We start from the raw sequence: 25,945 nt of genomic DNA on the forward strand, positions 1-25,945 counted from the left end.
CGCTCAAAAATACACACAAAAAAAATGTTGGTAGGATCTCAAACCTTGAGTAAAACCCTTTAATTTCTTATTAAAATTAACAGAGCACCCCCAAAAATGTACATTTGATAAAAAGGCAAGGCATTTCAGTAATGGCCATTTCAGAGGCTTGATTTTTAAATATTTACCTTCTTTTGTTTCTAACAATATCTACAGAAGCTCTTGGCCATCTGTACACAGTGATTCATTTGCAAAAATCCATCATCTCTTTTAAAGGTCTGTAAAATTGAGACTATTTACACAGATCTGTACACAAATCCAAACATAGCGCCCTCTGTCTTCCTGGATGACTGGTCTGCTTGTCGCAGACTACCTGAGATTTCAGCGTGAGAACTGCAATCTCCTTCACATCAGGGCTTGGATGCGCACGCACACCAACAGACATCCGTCTTCACACATGCATTTTGTTCGGAGTCATGCACACTATTTTGTTTCAGGTGAATGAGGCGGTGACCGGTCTCCTCGCCCTGCGATGGCATACACTTAATGCGTTCTTCCAAAAGCTCGGGTGCAATAATGCAAAACGACCTGCCTCAGTCTCACTCTGTGCTTAGCCAAAGGAGTTACATCTACATTTTGTCCATTGCTTAAGCGGTCTCCATTACAACCATACTATGACACACACACACACACACACACACACACACACGCTCCAAAGAGTGTTCCAGGAGATTATAAAAGAAAAGTGAAACTAGGGGAAGCTTGAGGAGTTTGATAAGTTCTCTTGATAAGCTAGTGAAGGACAGTTGGTCCTCCAGGGTAGACGTCACAGAGTCTGCTGGTGTCAGGATTCGCTGAGCTGATGCCGGGGGCGGGACTGAAGAGAGACGGACAGGCTAATGGAATAATCACTGGTGCGATGAGGATGATGTTCTTCCCCTAGAGAACCTGCATGTAAGAAATCAGTGCATGAAGGAAGCTTACTATTTGATCAATAGATGCATGATTATTCATTAAAGGTGCCATTGAATGTTTTTTTTTTTTACAAGATTTAAAATAAGTCTAAGGTGTCCCCTGAATGTGTCTGTGAAGTTGCTGCTCAAAATACCCCATAGGTTTTTTTTAATTCAATTTTTAACTGCCTATTTTGGGACATAATTAGAAATGCACCGATTCAGGCTGCAGCACCTTTAATTGCTTACGCTCTCCGCCCCCTCCCGAGCTCTCGACTCTATCATTGCATAAACAAAGTTCACACAGCTAAATAACCCTCAAAATGGATCTTTACAAAGTGTTCATGCAGCATGTCTAATCGCGTAAGTACGGTATTTATTTGGATGTTTACATTTGATTCTGAATGAGTTTGATAGTGCTCCGTGGCTAACGGCTAATGCTACACTGTTGGAGAGATTTATAAAGAATGAAGTTGTGTTTATGAATTATACAGACTGCAAGTGTTTAATAATGAATATACGGACGGCTCTTGTCTCCGTGAATACAGTAATAAACGATGGTAACTTTAACCACATTTAACAGTACATTAGCAACATGCTAACGAAACATTTAAAAAGACAATTCACAAATATCACTAAAAATATCATGATATCATGGATCATGTCAGTTATTATTGCTCCATCTGTCATTTTTCGCTGTTGTTCTTGCTTGCTTACCTAGTCTGATGATTCAGCTGTGCACAGATCCAGACGTTAATACTGGCTGCCCTTGTGTAATGCCTTGAACATGGGCTGGTATATGCAAATATTGGCGTGCATATTAATGATCCCGACTGTTACGTAACAGTCGGTGTTATGTTGAGATTTGCCTGTTCTTCAGAGGTCTTTTAAACAAATGAGATTTATATAAGAAGGAGGAAACAATGGAGTTTGAGACTCACTGTATGTCATTTCCATGTACTGAACTCTTGTTATTCAACTATGCAGAGGTAAATTTAATTTTCAATTCGATGGCACCTTTAAAACATCACAATCTTGATTCAAACACAATGATCCCACTGTCTATTAAAGGGATAGTTCACCCAAAAATGAAAGTTATCCCATGATTTACGCACCCTGACAAGACATCCTAGGTGTATACGACCTTATATCTTTCTGACGAACACAATTGGAGATATATTTCAAAATATCCTTGCTCTTCAAAGCTTTATTATGGTAGTGAATGGGTGGTGCGATTCCGATGCAAAAAAAGTGCATCCATGCATCAAATATAATCCATATGGCTCCAGGGGGTTAATAAAGGCCTTCTGAAGTGAAGTGATGGGTTTTTGTAAGAAAAAAAAAAATCAATCCATATTGATTCCGGCAGACGGCCATATACATCGATCTGCGGCAGAAGAGTAACATCGGACCCAACTCATGACACAACGACGAACGCGGAAGCACAGAGGATAGAGCAAAACAAAACGCAACACTGGTCATGAACTGGAAGTCTAAAATGAGAATTTTAACGAGAAATGTCAGACATTTCAATATAAGAGAGGAAGAGCTTTGTTGCACAGCTCTATTTGTTTAAACCGTGACCGTCATACGTCGCGTCAATGGTTACTCTTGAGGCGCAAGTCGACTTGCACAGTATGTGTACGGTCATCTGCCGGAAGCTTTTAAAGTTTTAAATATGGATATTTTTCTTACAAAAACCCATCGCTTCACTTCAGAAGGACTTTATTAACCCCCAAGAGCCATGTGGAGTACTTTTACGATGGATGGATGCATTTTTTTTGGCTTCAAAATCTCAGCCCCCCATTCACTACCATTACAAAGCTTGGAAGAGCCAGGATATTTTTAAAAATATCTGATTGTGTTTTTCTGAAAGAAAATAGTCATTTACACCTAGGATGGCTTGAGGGCAAGTAAATCATGGGATAATTTTCGTTTTTGGGTGAACTATCCCTTTAAACCTTTATAATTACGATCACACCGGAAATACGCTGACCCAGAGAGAAATGTAAGCACAGAAAGTATTGGGATAAAAGTTTATAGTTCGGATATAAACACTGATGCTGCGGTAGTGATGTAAATGACCTTTGAAACTGTTACGCTTCAAATAAAGAGTGTATCTGTTACATTGCTATGCCAGTAGAAAGCAAACAGTGACTGTTCATTTGATGTATCATGTTTTCAAGAGATTCGTTCAAAAACTCTGGACGAAACAAGAATCATAAATTAAGGTTAAAAGAATATATAATATATCTGGCATCTAATTTATACTGTTAGCAGTATTTCTAATATTAAGTATTTATTACATTACGGATTTGGGACAATTATAATGTAGGAATCTGAAATGTATGGTATGGTATGCCCTTCTAGTGCGCAATCCTTACCGTTGTAGCCGTTGAATAAGTTGGGTGACCATGACATCTGAGATCCCTGGATATGCCTCCTCAGCGAGAAAAATGGCCTCCCCGAGCTGTTCCAGAACTTCAGGCTTTACTGTCGTTGCTGCAGCCTCTCCTGCCCCTTCCTTCAGCTGAGGACACACATCATTTCACATGCAGCTGATGCCTTATCCAAAACACATTTATTAGAGAACTTAACCCATAACTTTACTTTTACAAGCTCAGATCACTGGCAACAAAACTAGGTATAAGTAATCTTAATTTATATAACAGTATATATCCTAATACTGCTGTTTTTGCAGGATTTTTTTTTTTTTTTTTACATATTACATAACCACACAGTAATACATAATTCTTTGGAAAAAAAAAAAAAAAAAAAGTTTTTTTTTTTTTTTTTTTTTTAACTTTTTTAACTTTTTAACACTTTTCCCCAGTCATCTCAATGGCAAAAAGTGTCCCAATCAACTTCACAATCTTTTTAATAAAAATGTTATTCCTTTAATTAAAATGAAATTATATAGGGCTGTCACACGATTAAACGCGATTAATCGCATACAAAATAAAATTTTGAGTTTGCCTAATATATGTGAGAGTACTGTGTGTAATTATTATGTATATATAAATACAAACACATTCATGTATATATTTGAGAAATATTTACAAGTATATGTATTTATATTTTTATATAATTTATATTATATATAAATACAAATATTTTGTTCATAAATAAGATATTTCCCTTAACTATATACATTAATTTGTTTGTATTTATATATACATAATTACACACAGTACTCACACATATATTAGGCAAAGTCAAACTTTTATTTTGTATGCGATTAATCGTGATTAATCGTTTGACAGCCCTAAAATTATAACATACTATTATAATATTATTAATTAAATAATATTACATATTATAAAATGGTACTGAATAATATAATATTAATTATAAATATTAAGAATATGGCAACACTTTACAGCGAGGTTCCATTTGTTAACATTAACTAAATCTAAAAATTAGCATGAACTACCAATGAAAAGTCCTTCTAAAGCATTTATTAATCCCAGCTAATGTTAATATCAATATTTACTAATACATTATAAAAAGTTGTATCTGTTAATATTATTTAATGGGCCTGAGCTAACATGAACTAGTTAACTAGTTAAGATTAATAAATACTGTAACAAATGTATTGCTTAATGATAGTAAATGCATTAACAAAAGAGACCTTATTGTAAAGTGTTTCCTACAATACTATATATTAGTTAATATAAGAGTTTAGTTATGATTATTTATAGCTATATAATAATGTTATGTAAAACCAAACATCCCTTTTTTCAGCAAAGCAGCAGTTCGGAGTTATTTGTTTATTGTTTTAATTTGTGCTGCACATATTCCATATATATATATATCTGACATTCTCCTTCGAGTCAAGAGTCCAGTCAAGACTACAGTGTGCACTCTTATGAAGAGAATGACAGGAAATGGAAGGATTTGTCCTTCAACGAAGGAGAGGGTGGAACAAATTAGTGTGCAGTCACTTGTCCCTGAGCTTTTTTTCCCAGCATCCCACAATTTTCCGCTCTCCGCCTCAAATACCTCATTGCTCCATACTGATTAGTAAGAGGCCTGAGGGAGTGACGGCCACCTTCAAAAGATGCTTTTAAGATATAATAAAGGCATTCAAGGGACACTTTTAATCTTTATTCTGATATCTTTTATATATTAGTGGCGAAGCCATAAATATCAAAGTGAATGGACCTTGGATAAATGGTGAAATGGGAGCCAACATAAGGAATAAAATGAAAAAAAAAAAAAAAAATTGTTTTATTATTATTTATAAATTGTTTTCAAACCCTATTAGGGTTGGACCAGTACAAATTTACTTGGGTCTTTAAACATAAATGGCTGATTTTAGTATTGACAGTTCAACTGTGGCAGTTATTGATGACACTTCCTACCTCGGTTAAGACTGGAGTGATGACGGTGGACAGACTCTGGGACAGGGGCCTCTTGTTGGGCTCCTGTGAAAGCATAGGACGTCCAGTCACACAGTGAGATAAAGAACCGTTTACTCAACACAACAGTCAGGTGCGGTCACCTACCTCTTCTCCTGTTGGACTGGCTCCATTCTGCAGCTTTTTGGGGTCTTTCTCTCGAATGGTGAAGATCCAGTCATCACTGCCAAAGTCATTCCCACCAGACGCCTGGCCATCCGGTTCTCTGAGTGGAACAAAGACACAAGAGAAAATGGGAGGGGTTCATTTCAAAGGAATAAAAGAAAGGGAAATGAAATGGAATGCATAAGAAAGGCTTTTAGGAGAGGGCCAAAAACAAGCAGTGGAACAAAACTTTAACATCTTCTAGATTACACAATCGTTACAGTTAGCTATTTAATTTTTGACTAGTTAACAGAGTAGCTTGTAAGTAAAATGTGACTGTATTGTGGAAGTTGTTCTTCCGCATTTCATAGTGGTTCATATGTAGGACATGTTCACATGGTTCATAGTTCTAATTACTAACCCTGGATAGTCAAGTGTCAAAATCTCACACCAAGTTGGGTTATCTTTTTCCTTTTTTTTTTTCTTGCATATTTATAATATGTTAAAATCATTACAACAAGCATGCTACCAGTTTTCTGTTTTCGTTAACACTACTTAAAGCCTTTATATATAATGCACTATAAAAGTATTTTTAATGCATTAATTATGCCCTGTAATGCAGCTTATAATGCATTGTATGGTCTCACAAATAATTGTAACCACAGATATAATCCACATCTATTCATTGAACACACCTTTAGAAAGTATAATGCATTGTAACATACATTATGAACACCTATATAATGCATTATACATAAAGGCTTTAAGTAAATTGTTACCCTGTTTCCCATCAGTGGAAATGTAAATTTGCTCTGGTCATTCATTGTTATTGTTATAGTCTTGAATAAGCTTTAATACATTAAAAGTAAAATAAAAGACCATGTTTGCGGTCACTTATACATATTAACCATTTCTGAAGATGCTGACATAAAACAACATGAGAATATGTCTCCTAGTTGAATTATCTCTGGGTTAAAGGGACAGTCCACGCAAAAATGGAAATTCTGACATTTTTTTTACTCGCACTCATCTCCTTCCAAAACTTGATGACTTTCTTTATTTTGTGAAACATAAAAGAGGACATTTTGAGAAAAGTCTAAAGTGTTTTTGACTCATATTTGACCAAAAATGTATGCACCTCTTGATGGAAATAAATGTTGTGATGTTATTATTTCCATCAAGTGGTGCATCAATTTTGGGTCAAGATCTTGTATTGACAATACAAGAGGTGGGCACTGTGTAAGTCTCCTCCAGCACATCCCAAAGACTTTCAGTGAATTTAAGGTCTGGACTCAAATTCATGTGTGAAAATGATTCTTCATGCTCCCTTCCCAACCAGAACCTGATGAATCTTTACAGTAGCCAGGTTTCCATCCAAGATTTTTTTTGTGAAAAAAGGTTTAGCGCTTTAAAATGTAGCTGATAAAAATGCCATTTGTTGATAAAATTTCTCAAATGTCAACACAATCTTTTTCCTTTTATTTTTTGTGCATAAAATCTCGATAGTTTTCAATATTTGTTTATAATACACTTTTTGTTTAGAAATAGTGCTTAAGTCAAGAAATACAGGCGGTTAAGTCCTGTCAGACGAGCGGTTCAACTTTGCACTCATCTTCTTGTATTTCCTATTTAAATACACAGTAGCCTACTGGCAAATTTCAATTGTCTCATTACTCTGTACATTTTAAAAATGGGATGCAAAAGGTACAAATTTGTGATATACACAAAATTACGTATGGAAACGGCTCAAGGGAACTTTTCTTTTTTTAGCGATATAACAAAACTTATGTGACAATGCATTTTTTTTTTTTTAGGGATGATGTCATTACGCACACTATTTTATTGGTAAAATGCCAACTGGATGGAAACAGCTTGGAGATGCAAATTTTCAATTATTTTTGTTGCACGTATTTGCTTTGTCGATAATAAAAAAGCAAAAAAAAAGGGATGAAAACTTGGCTATTGTCATCCTGGAATATGGTCATGATTCCTACATGGTTGCTCAAGAAATGAAAAACTACACACTCCATCAATTAGGGTTAAAAGATAACATGCTAGAAACATAATAATCACAGCAATAAAAATACACTCTTAAGTATTTGCCTATGTAAATCCAAACAGCGTTTTTTTTTTTTTTTTTTCCATCTTCCATGTTTCACAAAAGCAAGAAATGTGTACCCATACGAAAAGACATGAGGTTGAGTAAATGATGACAGAATTATCATCTGTAAGCATTTTAGTTGTGAGTGTCGTACGTGTCAGAATCATCAGAGCTGGACTCTGCTCGGGACTGTTCGGTCTTCCAGCGCTTGTATTTGTCGATGAGCTCCGTCAGATAGGATGTTTTCTTCGCATAGCGCACGATTAGCTTGTGTTTCAGCAACTCTTTGGCTGTCGGTCTCTGAGATGAAGACAAAAACAAACCAAAAAAAAAAAAAAGTGAGACAAGTCCTTTGAAATGAAACTTCAATGTTGATGCAGGTACAATTATAGCACATGCCTTCATAACCATGAAAAGATCATGACCTGACTAGCAGAAATAGAATAAACTGTTTTGCCAGAAGGATCAGACAGGAGGAAATGACCTCTGGGAATCCCCTACAATCATACTCACAAAACTGGGCTCTTTGTTTAGACAGGCCTCGACAAACTCTTTCAGAGGTTTGCAGTAGTTGCCCTCCAGTGTAGGAGGGTTGTTCTTTGGAATGAGGAACAGCACCTTCATGGGGTGCAGGTCAGAGTGGGGCGGCTCTCCTTTAGCCAGCTCAATCGCCGTGATGCCCAGTGACCAAATATCAGCCTGGAAAAAACGCAAAAGGTTTTCATGACCGTTCTACTTCCACATGATCTCTAATGAGAATGAATCATACGGAAAAAACTAACAAGACTTTAAATCAACACCAAATCCAGAACCAGACGTCTGAGGCAATGACTGATTTCCAGCTACTAAGTCATCCTTGACGTGTCTACAGCGACCCTCACCTTTGAGTCATAGGCGGACTGTTTGATGACCTCTGGTGCCATCCAGAAGGGCGTTCCCACAAATGTGTTCCGCTTGATCTGTGTGTCTGTGAGCTGACCGGCCACACCGAAATCTGCCAGCTTCACCTCCCCTTGCTCCGACAATAATACATTTGCAGCTGAAAAAAATAAGCAAGTAAGGGAAGAAGGGAAAGTGTGCGTTAGCTAGAATGTACCAACAAACACTGAGATACGTTATTTATGTCAGCGGTTCAAACGTGCGTCTGGGAATCATCAGAGAGCCTCAAAGGGGCGCTAGGGGGTCCATGGAAATACAGAGAAATTAATTACAAAATGCACATTTTTTCTGTAATTAATCGCAATGAAAAACATTGGTGTTTCTAATATTTTTATATTGTAATAATTTCACAGTTACTTTCCAAATTAATGTAGAGACAACTTAAAGACAGTATATTTTAAATATTTGTTTAATGGCATCTTTTTATGAATGAAGGCCAGTATCACTGATACTAATACTGCTACTAATGTCTCTATGAAACTGATTTTTTTTTTTAAACATAAATTATAGACATTCAACATTACAGTACACCTGAAAGCTGTCAATTTCAACATTTATTAGGCTTAAAATAACTTGAGTGAACTTAAAACAATTTTCACATAAACCCATTATAATAAAGGCCATATTTACTTTTGACCTTCCTATCTCCTAATGCATTTGTTCAGACCGACATTAACATTCGCATGCTGTCATTGTGACTTTTTTTTTTTTTTTTTTGTAAACGGAGAGATGTTCTAATCCTTTCCATTTGCAACGCAAAGAAAACTTCCCAACCAATGGGATTCGCAATTTTGGTCACATGCCCAGAGCCGCTGCAGTTACATAAAACCACAAATTGGTGTATTTTGCCAAGCGACAGTGAATAGCAGAGGAAGAATACAGAAATGGCTCCCTTGTCTTTGTACTCTTTTATTTTGTATATCTGATAAACACCATTGTGAATTCAAATTCTGAACGGATGTTTGAAAACAAGTAAAAACTGACAAGCGGGTGTCAGGAACAGGAAGTTTTGTAGCGCCTTGACTAACAGGGATATCCACTGTATTTTTGCTTTCCCGCAAGCGCCACCTACTGTTAAAGAATGAATCTGCATTTTTATTCAGACCATCTGCTGCTTTTTATGCATTGGTCTAAGCCAGTGGTCTCAAACTGCCGGCCCGCCCTCCCCCTCTACCCGGCCCACAACTGATCTCAAAAATAAAACATAATCCGGTTCAACTAAATTATTATTATGATTATTCTCTATTTACTACCTGTCTGATATGCAAAGAAAAAGTCGCCTTTCTATGAGGGCATTCACATATCGCGTCACATAAGCGGCTGCGCCGCATTCTCCATCTTTCCAAAGCGCTTTCGCTCCAGTGGTGTCTGTCTTTGCTATGCAACCATGAGCCGCGCTCTCAACCGCGTCGCTTCTATTACGAGCGCGCTTGCCTAAATTACAGTAAAAGCACTCGACTTTAAGTCACGAGCGTCGATTTAAAACCACCGAAACGCGTCTGATGCAGCCATTAAACGTTACCGATGCTCAAACGGCATCTTGGACAATTATTTCTCAGCTGTGTAAATGTTAAAAACTAATAATGTATGTAACAATAAGATTTTTATTTTTTGGCAAAATAAAGTTAATATATATATAGCTCCAGCTTTTTGTTTATTTCTAACCCCTCCACACCACAAGTGTTGCTGGTTTTGTTCCTTAATTACTAATTTTTTTATTCCATGCACCTTATTGGAGTTGCACCAGACTATTGCAATTAATAGTATTATATTAGTAGTATTATATTAGTAATAGTATTATATAATTATATTACACTCTGTAAAAATGAGAGAGACACTGCTGTTTACATGTAGTATGGTAAATAAAATATTTATAGTATAGGTATAATTTTTTTTTAGTAGGCCTAATGAAATCTGAAGGAAATGAGAAATAATGCAAAGGAAAGTAAATTTTCTGAAATTTTGCACTTTCTTGCGCTCGAATGTTAATATGGCCCTCCTATGAGGTGTCAATCACAGAAACGGCCCCCCGCCAATTTGAGTTTGAGACCCCTGAGTCTAAGCAGACAAATCACAAATACAATGTGTTTTTGACTGCAACAACATACAAAAAACTATAATTTACATGAACATGAACCTGTAAAACTGAAACTTGCTAATAACTATGTTATGTACCTTGTAAACCTAGACAAATCACCCACAGAAGTGAAGAAACCTGGTATTTTGTAAATGAACCTTGAAAGTGTATCCTGACTCCAGAAAGTTGCAAAGGAGATCTGAACTTGGAATTTTGCCCCACTCTTTCATTTTTGTGTGCAATATGCATAAGATGGTCATTCCGTCTAAGGTCAAGATGACCTTGATTCTTACATCCATACCTTTGATGTCTCTGTGAATCTTTTTCTCAGAGTGTAGATACTCCAGGCCTTTCAAGATCTCTCTCAGGATGGTGGCGATCTGCGTTTCGTCCAGGGCACCAGGCTCCAGCTGAAAGAGAAGAATGATCAAACACAAGCCTAGTCGATCATGACAACCAAAAACATGGATGTATGTTTTAGACTTTACGTGGACACATATTTAATAGGAAAATAAGGGATAAGACATTACAAAACAATTTAAAAGCTACATAAAGCAACGTAAAGCTGCATTAGGCTCTATTGGGTTATATCATACCAAATCCAGGGCAGATCCACCACCTAAATACTCCATGATAATCCATAATTTTGTGTCCTACAGCAAGAGAAAGAGATGGAGAGAGGAATTAATGAAATTGGGCATCGAAAGGCGAGAAAAATCCATCAACTCACAAACAAACAACAACAACAACTTTTCCAGAGGAGTCTGGGTATTTGCTAGTGAGAGGATAGATGTGTAATCCTAATCTCTCCTTTAATTTGGGATTAGCTAGACTGAGAGAGAGGGAAGAGTGAAAATTGGGTTACATACCTCCCACCTCACATGATGAGCTTAAGAGTGAAAGAGCGTGAGCCTCAGTGTGTGTGTGTGTGTGTGTGTGTGTGTGTGTGTGTGTGTGTGTGTGTGTGTGTGTGTGTGTGTGTGTGTGTGTGTGTGTGTGTGTGTATATAGACACTGAAAATGAAGAAGCACGCAAAGCACCTCTTAAAAGTGAACAATTAATTTATTGCACAGCTACAAAGTTCTGTGAATTCTTTCATCTTTCTGTGGCGAGTGCTTTGTATATATCTCTCAGGTATTTTTGCATCTGAAATAATTAATTTAGAGTCTTCTGTGCACTGCAGCACTGACATGTCGAGCCAAAAATGTGCACACTCATTTCTTATTGAGATCCTTTTGGTACATGCTCGTTCAGACTCCTAGACATTAAGTATTAAAATTTGGTGTATATTTTAAGTTACAGACATGAATGATACCTTAAATTGTGTGGCTTGTTGAGGAGAGGTGTGCTGTCACTTATGTAAGTGATCTGTCTTATGATTTTCACTAGGTAGATAAAAAACAAAACAAGCATACAAATCTCATAATCTTGCAGTGAAGGAGGGAGCCAAGCAAAATATATCATCTTTGTAGGTAGTTTTTAAATCTATTATCCCTCACTCGCTCTGAACAATCAGGCTTTTAAGCGTTTTGTTCATACTTTGTTCTGTGACAGGTTGTTATAGTATGTGGATGTGCAAAAACAGCAAAAATAATGAATAAAATCATATTTGAACAGGCAGTCTTAAAGTGCTGCAAATTTTATGGTCAAAACCCAGTAGCTTGAAATTGAAATCAATGCAATCTGGAATTTCATGTGAAGACGAAAGATTTCTCCAAGCTGATTTCACAACGGGTTGGTCATGCAGATGTGACATGTTGACCAACAAAAATCTGATGGTTTAAAAGCAGTTTCTGTGTGAGCTGTGCGTCATACATCACTACACTACTGATAATTTGACAATAGATAAATCAATTTTGCTTAAGAAAATCAGCCAAATTTTCACTTATGTGACCACACTTTTAGGGGAAAAATTTGATCTTAAGAATGGGCTCTCTTCACATGGGACAGTAAAAATACACCTAGCAACCACACAGAACTTCCAAGCAATCACTCAGGATATCTTGGCAACATCCTAAACCACTCGGAAGAACTTAGCGATTGATTACCAAACACTGTGAGTTAATTAACAGCGAGTTTTGCACAGGCAAGAAAATGTAGTTTAAAATATAGTTATTTAAAAACCCGAACCAGTTATTTCACTTCCTGTTCATCGTTACAGATCTTCAAAGTAATAACTGATGCTATGGGCTGTTTCTCTCTTCCAAAAATACATGTATATTCCCTCAGGCCGAAATTACAGCTGCTGTCTGTGTTTCTCTGTTTCAGGCTAGCGGCTTTAAACACACAACAGAAAGAAGAGTGACTTTAAAGCACTTCACTGTGGTTCCTTTTAAATTGATCATTACGTGAACGCCTACATTTTCTTCTTCCATTTGTGGCACTGGGGATAATGCTGCCTTCATGTGCTATCGGAATTATCATAAATATGAGTTTCCTAGTTAAAACTGGGACATGAACGGCAACACACTGGGCCAGCTAACCAATCTGAGGGAGGGGCTTTATAGAAATAGGAGCTCAACAGAGCGTTTTTAGGAGAAGGGAAACAGCGGTGTAGAATAAAGAGAAAGTATGTAAAAAATAATGTTTTTTTTTTAAACAAAAGCATGAACACATGTTACACATGTTTATACATCCCATAAACACGATCCAAGCCTTCAAAAATAGCTGATCAACCACCCCTTTAAATGAACACAAATAGTTGTGAGAAAATAGGATGCAGACCTGTGTCATGTGCAGCAGGTCTTAATGTGACAGCAGCCTAACAACAGTCTGTCATTATTGTTAATCAAAGAAGAAAAAGAAAATTACTCACTACTTCTAATTGAATAATTTTTGTAGCTTTAATAAAAATTAATCTATATTTTAAACTAAATTATGTAGCGAAGACTGTGACGTGTTTGATAACTGCTTTGATTATGGATATTTCCTACCTGTTAGATCAAATATTTAAAATATAGATTAAATGTGAAATTACTACAATATAAAAATATGTTAAAAACTTTCATGTTAGGTGCGAATAATCATGATTAATTACAGTAAAATGTGTGATTAGTTAGTTAACTTTCTTAATCAATTGACAGCAAAAATAGCCTGTATTTGAAAGGGATCCTAATTATCATCTTGGCTTTAATAAGATTTTCCCCATTAATAAGCAAAAATAAACCCAGTGTCCTCCACGATTCCTGTTCTTTCTGACAACAAAGCACTTGAATGTAACAAGCTCGTAATCACGACTTCAGAAGTTGGAAGTAGGAAATTTCCGATAGCACACGAATGCAGCATAATTCTGCTTAAAGGTGCCCTAGAACATTCTTTCACAAGATGTAATATAAGTCTATGGTGTCCCCTGAATGTGTCTGAAGTTTCAGCTCAAAATACCCCATAGATTTTTGTAAAATTAATTTTTTTAACTGCCTATTTTGAGGCATCATTAACTATGCACCGATTCAGGCTGCGGCCCCTTTAAATCTTGCGCTCCCTGCTCCCTGGCTGGCATATGCAAATATTGGGGTCATACATATTAATGATCCTGACTGTTACATAACAGTCGGTATTATGTTGAGATTCTTTGGAGGTCTCTTAAATTAGATTTCTATAAGGAGGAGGAAGCAATGGTGTTTGAGACTATGCCACGGTATATTCAATTTTTGATTTAGGGCACCTTTAAAGGATTAGTTGACTTTCAAATGAAAACTGCCCCAAGCTTTACTCACCATCAAGCCATCCTAGGTGTATATGACTTTCTTCTTTCTGATGAACATAAATCAGAGAAATATTAATAAATATCCTGAAGCATCCGAGCTTTATAATGGCAGTGAATGGGACCAATGAGTATAAGCTGAAGAAAGTGCTTCCATCCACATCCATCCATCTAAAACGTGTGCTTAATAAAGGCCTTCTGTAGCGATCCGTTTGTGTAAAAAAGAGAAATCCATATTTAAACAAGTTATGAAGTAAAATATCTAGCTTCTGCTAGACCACCTTCTGTATTCAACGTACGAAGAAAGTGTAAAACTCCTGCAGTTCACAAAGCTTACGCTACATCTTCCCTATTCAACTCACAGAAAAAGTGTAACTGACGCAATGCCAGTTTACACTTTCTTCGTAACTTGAATACGGAAGTCGGTCTGGCGGAAGCTACATATTTACTTCATAACTTGTTAAATATGGATTTCTCTTTTTTACACAAACGCATCGCTTCGCTTCAGAAGGCCTTTATTAACCCCCCAGAGCCGTGTGGATGGAGACACTTTCTTCAGCTCATACTCATTGGTCCCTTTCACTGCCATTATGAAGCTCGGATGCGTCAGGATATTTATTAATATTTCTCCGATTGTGTTCATCAGAAAGAAGAAATATACACCTAGGATGGCTTGAGGGTGAGTAAAGCTTGGGGCAATTTTCATCTGAAAGTGAACTAATCCTTTAAGTTTAATGTTGACAATCACAACTCTAAATGGGGCATCAAAGATTATGCGGTGGTCGAGGAAAGAGCATGAGTCAGAAAGCCTGAAATGGTTGCAAGGCTTATTTAAAGAACACCCACACAAGCTTAGTTTTACACTACACAGTGGGAAATGGACTGCCGTCTGACAGCGTGCCAAATAGTAATAACTAAGGTCATCGTGTGAGCTGTGTCATATTGATCTGTCTGAATTTTACATCAACTGAAAAAATGTGCACAGAAACGTGGTATGATGGTTATTACTTTGTAACAGCTTTACATACAACATTTGCCGCAATCTATTTTCCAGATTTAGCCAACTACCTAGGTACACTGTGGAACAAAATGTCATCAACTTCTCATAAATTTGAACATGAACCAAAAAAAGCGAACCTAAAACTTTACAAACATTGCGCATCAATCTCCAAGATAAACACAAACACACCAGAGCTCGACAGAATCAAGTTGATTGTGAAACCAGACAAACTCTGCAGGAGGCAAAGGGAACAATCACACTCGGACTTGGACCGCATCAAACGTGCACAGTATGAAAGTCCTTGCGCTGCCTGCACAAATACCTGGATGTGCAAGTAAACAACACATAGTAGCGTTACGTCACCATTCTGTGGAAATACGCGGCTGGTTCGGCTCCAGTTTGCCTGGCCGAGAACAGGCTCTGGCTCCAGAACGCAAACAATTCTGGTGGAAAAGGGCTATCAGTGAAAGATTCATCAGGCTGAATCAAAACAATACCTTTGGCGAGTTGAGCAATTAATTAAAAAACAGCTCAGAAGGATTGGATTGCATTATTCTGAAGTTCAATGTTCTTTACATAATCGTATTAAATTTAGACTGCAGAGTGAGTGAAATACTTATTTTGTAGTAGCACCATTGATTCGGGTTTATGGGTAATTTAATTAAATAAATTTAATGGAGTTCATTTGTAAATAAGAATATATGCTCAGCTTACATAAAATATATATAATTCAAAATACTGAAATTACTAAGAAATACGAATGTTCCTGAAAGAAACTGATACTTTTATTCACCATATTTGAGTGAACAATGACAGCTGTGCGGACCTTGGCCATGAGTTTTTTAATAAACTGACCTTTTTTTATACTGTCAAATTGTTCCCATTACCTCAAACCTAGATTCAGCCATCCGTAACACTCTTGTCTAATCATTGTTCAAAGTTGCTCATTCTACCACTTTTTCTAATTCGCTCATTTCAGATGAAGCTTTTTCTTTGACGTTCTGCCCACAACCCAGTCTGCTTTTCACAGTTTCAGATGAAACTGGTGTTTGGCATATACTATTGAACAAAGCTGCCAAATGAGGACCAGTTTCTCAGACTAGACACTCTGTTGTCCTTATGCATCTGGGCCGTCCACTTCTCCCTGCCCTGTTTAAATCCAGTATGCGGTCTTGATTCAAGACGGTATTGTACACTCACAGATGGAATAGCTTCATCTCTCAAAAGAACAATAGACTGATGAGTTGCTAGAGGAAGCCGTTTCTTTGAAGCCAAAATTGGACTATAAAAATGTCAGTGTATTGGCATCACTTCAGCAACAGAAAAAAGACATTGTGTTGCGAATTGCATACTTCATTAAGTAGCACAGCTGTTTTCAACGGTGGCAGGATAACAAAAAATGCTTTCTTCAGTACCAAATTAGAATATTAAAATGACTACTTGAGGATGAGGCAGTCGTGTATTCTTATAAACTGGAGTAATGGGGCTTTGATTTCACAGGTAAAAGCTGAAAAGTTGACCAAAAAATTACAAATATGTCATCAATTACTCTCTCATGTCGTTCCAAACCCATATCAAAATTCACATCATATATGGTAAACATCAGCTCAACTCAACCATACTTGACTGACATGTCTCGTGCATCAAGTAAGCATGTTTAAAGGGTTAGTTCACCCAAAAATGAAATTTCTGTCAAGTGATCTTCATTTATATAGCGCTTGTCACAATACACATCGTCTCAAAGCAGCTTTTCAGTGACAATAGGAAAATTATTATTGAGCTAACGTTGGTTTTTGATTGAATCACTTCTGTTGTAAAAAAAAAATTGTTAAAGGGGTGGTTCAATGCGATTTCAATTTTTTAACTTTAGTTAGTGTGTAATGTTGCTGCTTGAGCATAAACAGTATCTGCAAAGTTACAGCGCTGAAAGTTCAATGCAAACAGAGATATTGTCTTTTAAAGTTATGGCAGTTTAATGCCTACAAAAACGACCGGTTTGGACTACAACAAGCTTCTTCCCGGGTTGGTGACATCATAAACCCTGCAAAACACGCAACATTTTTTTGGTTGCATCAAGGACGTAAACAAAGACCAACGCGTTTTTGCTTCGTCAGCCAGTTAGCTGTATTATAGTGCATACTTCAACAAAACGCCAACAAACATCCATGTTCATAGACAAACAGCTGTTCATACTGTAAATTAAACGCTACCTTTACAAAAATGCGACTACTCAGTCATGTTTTCGGCTGCAGTAAAGCTTTAATCAGGATAAAACTGTATATTGAAAGCTACGTAAACAGTATATCTAAACACTTTGACACAAATATTAAATGAAATACCATTCATAAACGTCCTTTAAAAGCCACGATTGCTATTCATCTGGGTCTGATTCAGGCTCAATTTGAAACAGCAATATAATCAAATTGAGCATACAATATAACCGAAGCGCACATAACCGGTAACAAATGGTAAGGGGCATGGCGTTTCCGGACGCTTCAGTGAATCACACTGACTCTGGATACACTGGGCCAGATAACCAATCTGAGCACATTGCGTATTTCAGAGGGAGCGGCTTCATAGAAGCAGGAAGTCAAACGAGCTGTTCGAATGACAATGGAAACAGAATAAAGGTAAGAATAAAGGTAAAATATATGAAAAATATAAAAAGCAGGAAATCAAAAAAAAAAAACCAAAGCATTAAGACATGTTAAACTGTGCCCCAAAAACACTATCAAGCCTTGAAAACAACCACTGAACCACCCCTTTAATTATTACTTTAGGGGCCACTTCAATGACACCTTTCCTACTGAAAAACCAAATACCTTTAATGCATTCTTGTCGTTCATTTACATGTTTAGTCAATAGGTTTGCGTGTTTGACCTGCGAACTGGAATAACTTCATAACATTTTATCTATACATAGGGAAAGGATTCATTAATTACTATTTGCTAAATGCTGTTTACGTAGTAAACAGTGCAGCGCTTCCATGTTAACGTCAGAACCCGCCGGCCAATAATGACAGAATGAGCTGTCATTATTGGCCGGCGCCGTTCACGTAAGCAGCACGACACATGCGTGTGATGCTGACGTACGTCTAAGTGCCGGATGATATTGAGTCGGCGTTCTGACATTAACATGGAAACGCTGTACTGTTTACTACTTTAACAGCATTTTTGTTTTGTTTTTTTGCACAAAAAGCTTCCTGTCGCTTCATAACATTAGGGTTGAACCACTGAAGTCACGTTGACTATTTTAACGATGGACCTTTAATGATGGTAATTGCATTGCTTTCTAAGGGGGATTAAAAAAAACCTCATATTTCATCAAAAATATCTTAATTTGTGTTCCAAAGATGAGCGAAGGTCTTACAGGTTTGGAATGACATGAGTGTGTATAATTAATGATAGAAATTTCATTTTTGGGTGAACTAACCCTTTAAGCTTCCGTTGACTATAATTGGTGTGCTCTATTTATTTAAGCTGATCAATGTTTATATGTAAATAAAAGCCTAAATTTAATCTGTTCTTCATGAAGTGATCGTGTCTCCTTAGAAGATTTGGATTAAACTTTTGAAATATTATGAAATATTTATGAACTTTTTGAAGCACCAACATTTTGGTGGAATGGACTTTCAGTGGAGGGCCAGAGATCACTCCAGTTTCATTACAAATATCTTAATTTGTGTTTTAAAGATGAACAAAAGACTAACGGGTTTGGAACGACATGAGGGCGAGTATGAACAGATGACAGAATTTCCATTTTTTGGATAAACTAACCCTATAATCCTACTTGGTGAACAGAATTAGTAATTATTTTCAAAGAGACCTGAATGAAGCCCTGTGGTCCAGACCAAGTAGAATTCAGTTAACACAGAAGATGCCTGGCTTTGAGCCCCGTTTCATCCTGGCTCAAATCCCTGAGGTCATATGGCGTGACCTTACAGCGCTTTGTGGCATATGCAGGGCTACTCACCTTCAAGTAGGAACCGTAGTATTTGGTGACAAAGGGGCTGTCGCACTGGCTTAACACTGTGATTTCCTGCTGAATGTCTTCAATCTCATCTTCAGCCTCTTCCAGATCGATGATCTTGATGGCCACCACTTTCTGCGTGCGATTGTCGATGCCCTTGAACACCTCTCCGAACGAACCCTTACCGATTCTCTCCAGCTTGGTGAACAACTCCTCAGGATCTGCTTTTAAATTCTGTAATGAAAAGGAACAAAGAAGATTCAGTATAGGTCTTCACTTGGTTTTACTTTGTGCAGTTTAAGCATTTGATTAGCTAATTGATGTAGTACCATTAAATCACTTGATGTGATGTTTTAATGTAAGAATTCTACACGAAAAGTCTTGGACCTAGAAACAGCCAACATTGCATAAGCGTTTTCTATTCTACAGCAATCCAAGTAACTTAAATCATTACCTAAAATTATCTCAATGCATCACTGAAATGGTTATGGTTAAACTTACTGCAATGCGACTTCTGAGCAGCCTTAAGATAATATACAGTTTGGTTTGACTAAGTTCTTGGAAATGCTATGAAGCAGAACCAGAGTATGTTTGAGAACTAAAGCACATCTGGTTGGGACCAGACCAAAGTTCCCTGAGGTCTCAGTCATGACCCTGAACATCGCAGACCCCTGAGGCCTTCTTAAAAGGAAACACAGAGAGAGCTACAAACAGCGGTGACATTATTAGCATTAGGCAGCTCGCTTCAGAGTCCACTGTGGTTAAAACTCAGCAGCACTTGAATAAATAACAGCAGAACTAGCCGAGGAACCCAGTTAACCTCAGACCGTTCAACTCTTGCACGCCAACTTAAAGGGATAGTTCACCCAAAAATTGAAAGTTTGCTGTTAATTTACTTACCCTCAGGCCATTTAAGATGTAGGTGACTTTTTTCTTCAGTAGAACAGTAAAGATTTTTAGCTGAAAGCGTGTCGATATATATTGAGGTCCTTAAAAGAGAAACAATCCCTCTTTGCAAGAAACTGAACATTATTTACACCATGCTTCCGGTCGTATAATGACGAATGAGCTCAAATGTCAATCTTCACGACTGAGATTGTTTTGTCTGCATATGTTTTTTTGAATCTCAAAGTGATGGCACCCATTGACTTCCATTGTATGAATCACGAGGACCACGTTTTCCACTAAAAATCTTCTTTACTGTTCAACTGATGGAAAAAACAAAACAAAACAAAAAAACATCACCTACATCTTGGATGGCCTGAGGGCAAGTAAACTAACAGTAAATTTTAATTTTTGGGTGAACTATCCATTTAAGCCTCCAAAACCTGTTCCAAACATCACCACCGCTCCATCAAAATCACTCAAATACAAAGCAAAAACGACCATGCTAGACTATCCCGTCAATGTGACCTGAATTTAAGACAATCCCGAACTGCTGCCGTGCACATCCTCTGAGCTCGCAAAAAATCACGACCTTAAAATCCTCCAAATCTCTTTGCTAGCATAAACTGTAAACCTACCGAACGCAGAGTCATACTGCCACCGAACACAACAGCAGAACAGCTTGTCCAGCGCAGTATCAGAGGCGCTGCGGGAGGTACACGCAGGCAGGATTTCATGGGGACCTCATAAAAGTGTGAAATCCAGTTAAATGGATGACGACAGAGCCGATCGGCCACAGCATTAGTGCACCGAACATACAAGATGAAAGAGAGCAGATTTTGCGCACAGCCTAAAGGACGTTATTCCAATGCTTCGTACCTCAGGGTACCGTGAATTATCAAGGAAATCTGTTTAGGGAAATCTTTACCATGATGTGATAGAGGGCTGAAAGCCCTGATTACCTCTAGCAAGGTTTAAAGTGATTGAAGATGATTTTTCCATTTCATTTCATACAAATAGCAATGGTTTCATTTATTAAAGTGTTTCTCAACTGGTTTCACTACAGGACCAAATTCTACAGCTTTACCCAATAATACAGTACCAAATTCTGTAAAAATGTCCTTAAAATCAAACACTAAATTTAACCCTGGAGCACAAAAGCAGTCATAAAGGGTCAATTTTTTGAAATTGAGAATTATACATAATCTGAAAGCTGAATAAATAAGCTTTCCATTAATGTACTATTTGAAAATCTGGGGAAAAAATAAAAAATAAAAATAAAAATATGATTTTGTGACAGGGTCACAAATACTTTTCAAATTAGGATAATTCTCACAGGCCCAATAATATGCAATTATCAACACAACATAAGTGTGACAGGAAAATTGACAAATTGGTTTCTAAATATCTCTTGAATTCATATGGTTATTTTTAAACCCATATTTATCATTCAAAAGTTTTATTTTGTGTGTGTGTGTGTGTGTGTGTGTGTGTGTGTGTGTGTGTGTGTGTGTGTGTGTGTGTGTGTGTGTGTGTGTGTGTGTGTGTGTGTGTGTGTGTGTGTGTGTGTGTGGAAAGACTTTTGTTCAGCAAGGGCATATTAAATTTATCAAAAGTTAAAGTAAAGACATTTATATTGTTACAAAAGATTTGATTTAAAAATAAATGCTGTTCTTCTGAACTTCCTATTCATCAGAGAACCCAGAAAAAATATTATATAATGGTTCCCACAAAAACATTAAGCAGCACAATTATTTTCAACATTGATTGATAATTAAAAAAATGTTTCTTGAGCAGCAAATCATCATACTGGAATAATTTCTGAAGCATCATGTGACACTGAAGATGCTGAAAATTCAGCTTTGCCAACACTGTTATCAATTTTAATACATTTAAAAATTTAATTTATTCCTGTTATTTTAATTACAATAATATTTCACAATATAACCATTTTTACTGTATTTTTTTTTTTTTCAAATAAATGCAGTCTTTATGAACATAATTTAAAAATCTTACTGAGCCCATAAATTTGAACAATACCTTACATATTTTTATTCAATATTTTTGTGGGTAAGACAACCTGCCCATGTTTGCATCAACCTAATTTGGCTAGATTGGCAAGGGAATTTAAAACAAAATGGCAGAGAGTTTGATCGGGCACTGTGTTTTTTCAAACACATTTCTCAACGTTTGAACCTCTCAGAACAAACCTGCTGCGACCCACCAGCCGAGGAGGACCGCCGCTTTATACAACACAGCTCGACGTGCCACATATCTCAAAAGATGACAAAAGCTTTTAAGAAAGAGAGAAAAAGAGGCCAGTAGTCACTGTGATAAATGACGCATGTTGACAAGCATCTTGGGCACTGATTGCCAATCTGCGCTCTGTCAACTAGTGATGCCATCCTATGAACAAAAACCATAGACACACACACAAATTGATTTTCTCAGACACAGATCATTTTCGCACATCTTTCCTCAAAGCGCACACACCCACAGTGGAGCCCTTTAATGCATCACTCAGAGATTCATTAGCTGTCATCTACACATCCCATCATGGAGATGATGAAGGCTTTGCTCCCTGATTCAGCCCTAATGCTGATTGCTCGCCTACACTCCCAGCTGATCTCCGTAATCCTGATCCCGATGCACGCTGACAGGTGTAACAGCCAACAAATTCTTTTAGAAGGCCACGTCATCCCTTGGCTCCCATCTTGTGTTTGTGTTTTAGGGAGCTGGAAACTCCATATGAGGTGTGTTACAGCCAGGTGGGAGCAGAAATGTTCCTAATGGATGACCACCACAATTCCTCTGTGACCCATAAGGAAATACTACGCTTAATCCATCACTAAGCTTTCAGATTTGTTGACTTCTAAGTCTGTGACCTCCTATATAATTCCAGTATCGCACACTGACACTTTTTAGTTTTGAGGGTCTCCATAAAACATGGAGGTTCTCAGCCAACAACAGCTTCTTGCATCTTCAACCTAAATGAACGATGAGCCATTCCAACTAATTGGGGTGGCAGATTGTGCTCCCGTCCTGAGGGCAGACCAGTCATATGGCCCAGCATGAATAGAGACCCAACCAAGTGACCCAGTTATGATGGATACTCTCTGGAGACATCTCTCCATCCCTCATCGCCCTCTTTCCCTTTGTCTCTACCCTTCCACATAACGTTTTCCTTTCTTTCTTGGATCTTTGTGAACAAATCTGAAAGGGTTCTTCACTGTCCCACTTCATATATGATCATGGTTCAATTCAGTTTCATAAAGGATGTCCCAGAAAGGTTACGGTGGTGCTAATGCTCTCTAGAGGACTACAGCATCAACATTTTAATATTTAATGGAGATGCTTTCTAAATTGTTGTCCTCCAAGCTTAGTTGGTGATGAAGGACTCAAAGCCTCTACTGTTAAAGGAACACTCCACTTTTTTTGAAAATAGGCTCATTTTCCATCTCCCCTAGAGTTAAACAGTTGAGTTTCATCGTTTTCGAATCCATTCAGCCGATCTCCGGGTCTGGCGGTACCACTTTTAGCATAGCTTAGCATAGTTCATTGAATCTGATTAGACCGTTAGCATCGCGCTTAAAAATGACCAGTTTAGATATTTTTCCTATTTAAAACTTGACTCTTCTGTAGTTAAATCATGTACTAAGACCGATGGAAAATGAAAAGTTGCGACTTTCTAGGCCGATATGGCTAGGAACTATACTCTCATTCCGACGTAATAATCAAGGAACTTTGCTGCCGTAGCATGGGTGCGGCAGGCGCAATGATATTAACTACAGAAGATTCAAGTTTTAAATAGAAAAATTATCAAAACTTTTTGGTCATTTTTGAGCGAGACGCTAACGGTCTAATCAGATTCAATGAACTATGCTAAGCTATGCTAAAAGTGGTACTGCCACCTGGAGATTGGCTAAATGGATTAGAAAATGGTAAAACTCAACTGTTTAACTCTAGGGGAGCTGGAAAATGAGCCTATTTTCAAAAAAAAGTGGAGTGTTCCTTTAACAGTAGAGGCTTTGAGTCCTTCATCACCAACTAAGCTTGGAGGACAACAATTTAGAAAGCACCTCCATTAAATATTAACCTAATCAGGCCACCTCCAGTCAACTACTACAGGGTTTTTTTTTAGTACTAGAGGGTCATTGAAACAGTTTAGAAAAAAAAAAATAAAAAATAAAATATATATATATATATATATATATATATATAAATTAAGTATTGGTTCTTCATTGATGATCACATTTGTGGGTCAGTAGCATTGATTGAAAAGACTGAAAACATCTCAACTAGTGGCCAGCCTCACCTGCAGAAAGCAATGAGACGACATAATTCGTAGAAAACACACATTGCATAAGGCACGTTTAGGCTCAACACTATTTAACACAAAGAGGCAGTCAAATTTTTAGTCTTCTGCAACTTATCTGCGAGTAGAAACTCTTACTCAGATGAAAGTGAGGGACAAATACACCTATGTGGTTTCAAACCATAGTTCTAGAAAAGACTATAAACGATGCTTTGTGTATCTTACCTGCATCCCAGGGAGACTGCCCTGCACTGGAGAATGAGCCATGTCGTCACTTTAACCACTGAAACTGGCCAACAAGTCAGCAAAATAACACTGTTTCCGGACAAAATACAGCGAATGCACCCCTGGATCCCGTCCTCCCGAGTTTTAATGCGGTCTTAGATATTTTACAGCTGGGTAATGGAGTAAAGAGCATCCACGGGTGGACAGAAAGTGCATTTGAAAGATGACTGGCGTGAAAACCTCTCCTCCACTTCCGCAGCTTTAATGAGAACTGCTGCACTTCATCGCGGAAATCACCGCAAACACCAAAGAAAACAGCGGAGATCGGACTGATTGGGGAGTTTCAGTCGATGTGGCGTGCGATCTGACGTTGAAACGCTCTTTTGGTGACTCCTGGAGTGGGTTTTGGAGGTTCATGCAGGCCAGAACGCTCGTCAAGAGTTGATGGTCCTCTTTGCGCAAACGGATTTCCAAAACATAGCGCAAAAACATGCGCGCGTTTCTGTAAAAATGCCCCGGTTTCGGCTCCTAAAACAGATGCACGGAACATGAACTATATCGCTGACTGATCGAGGGGGTGGGTTGTGAAAATCCTGACTTGTTTGAACTGAAGAAATGATGTTGACATCCTCACTTCACTTCCCAGCTGGCCGCCATCTTGTCCGTGCTGTCATCGGGACATCAGGGCGGATCCGGACGCGTGAGACCCCGCCCCTGCAAGAAAGGGGAGGAGTTAGTAAGTGCATGCAGTCAGCACTGTATTGAAATTCATCGTCATACATTCCTTTTTTTTCCCCCTCTAGATTTTTATGTCAGGAAGGTTAACTTCTCTCTCCCCCATTCATCTTGTTTTCTACTTTTAATGTTATAATTTTTAAAGGGATAGCTCACCCAAAAATGAAAATAATGTCATTTATTACTCACCCTCATGCTTTTCCACACCCGTAAGACCTTCATTCATCTTCAGAAAGCAAATTACGATATTTTTGTTGAAATCCGATGCCTCAGTGAGGCCTGCATAGACAGCAATGACATTTCCTCTCTCAAGATCCATTAATGTACTAAAAACATATTTAAATCAGTTCATGTGAGTACAGTGGTTCAATATTAATCTTATAAAATGACGCTTTAGAAAGCAAAAAAATCAAAATAACGACTTATATAGTGATGGCCGATTTCAAAACACTGCTTCATGAAGCTTCAGAGCGTTATGAATCTTTTGTGTCGAATAATGATTCAGATCATGCGTCAAACTGCTGAAATCATGTGACTTTGGCGCTCCGAACCGCTGATT

The 25,945-nt window shown here is 37.6% G+C and overlaps 1 protein-coding gene across 1 annotated transcript; it reads right to left on the bottom strand.

The window, feature by feature from the left end:
• Nucleotides 1-34: 34 nt before the first annotated feature.
• On the bottom strand, nt 35-25,314 carry stk24b (serine/threonine kinase 24b (STE20 homolog, yeast)). Its single transcript, XM_067374854.1, has 11 exons — nt 24,652-25,314; nt 19,230-19,460; nt 11,151-11,207; nt 10,856-10,964; nt 8,420-8,577; nt 8,052-8,237; nt 7,693-7,838; nt 5,441-5,558; nt 5,297-5,359; nt 3,317-3,462; nt 35-927 (listed from the first exon to the last, which is right to left on the bottom strand). Exons 1-11 carry the CDS (start codon nt 24,691-24,693, stop codon nt 888-890), a joined length of 1,296 nt encoding a protein of 431 aa, XP_067230955.1. The 5' UTR covers nt 24,694-25,314; the 3' UTR covers nt 35-887.
• Nucleotides 25,315-25,945: the final 631 nt, after the last annotated feature.

The sequence above is a fragment of the Chanodichthys erythropterus genome, chromosome 21 (assembly GCF_024489055.1).
Source record: "Chanodichthys erythropterus isolate Z2021 chromosome 21, ASM2448905v1, whole genome shotgun sequence".
Classification (NCBI taxonomy): domain Eukaryota; kingdom Metazoa; phylum Chordata; class Actinopteri; order Cypriniformes; family Xenocyprididae; genus Chanodichthys; species Chanodichthys erythropterus.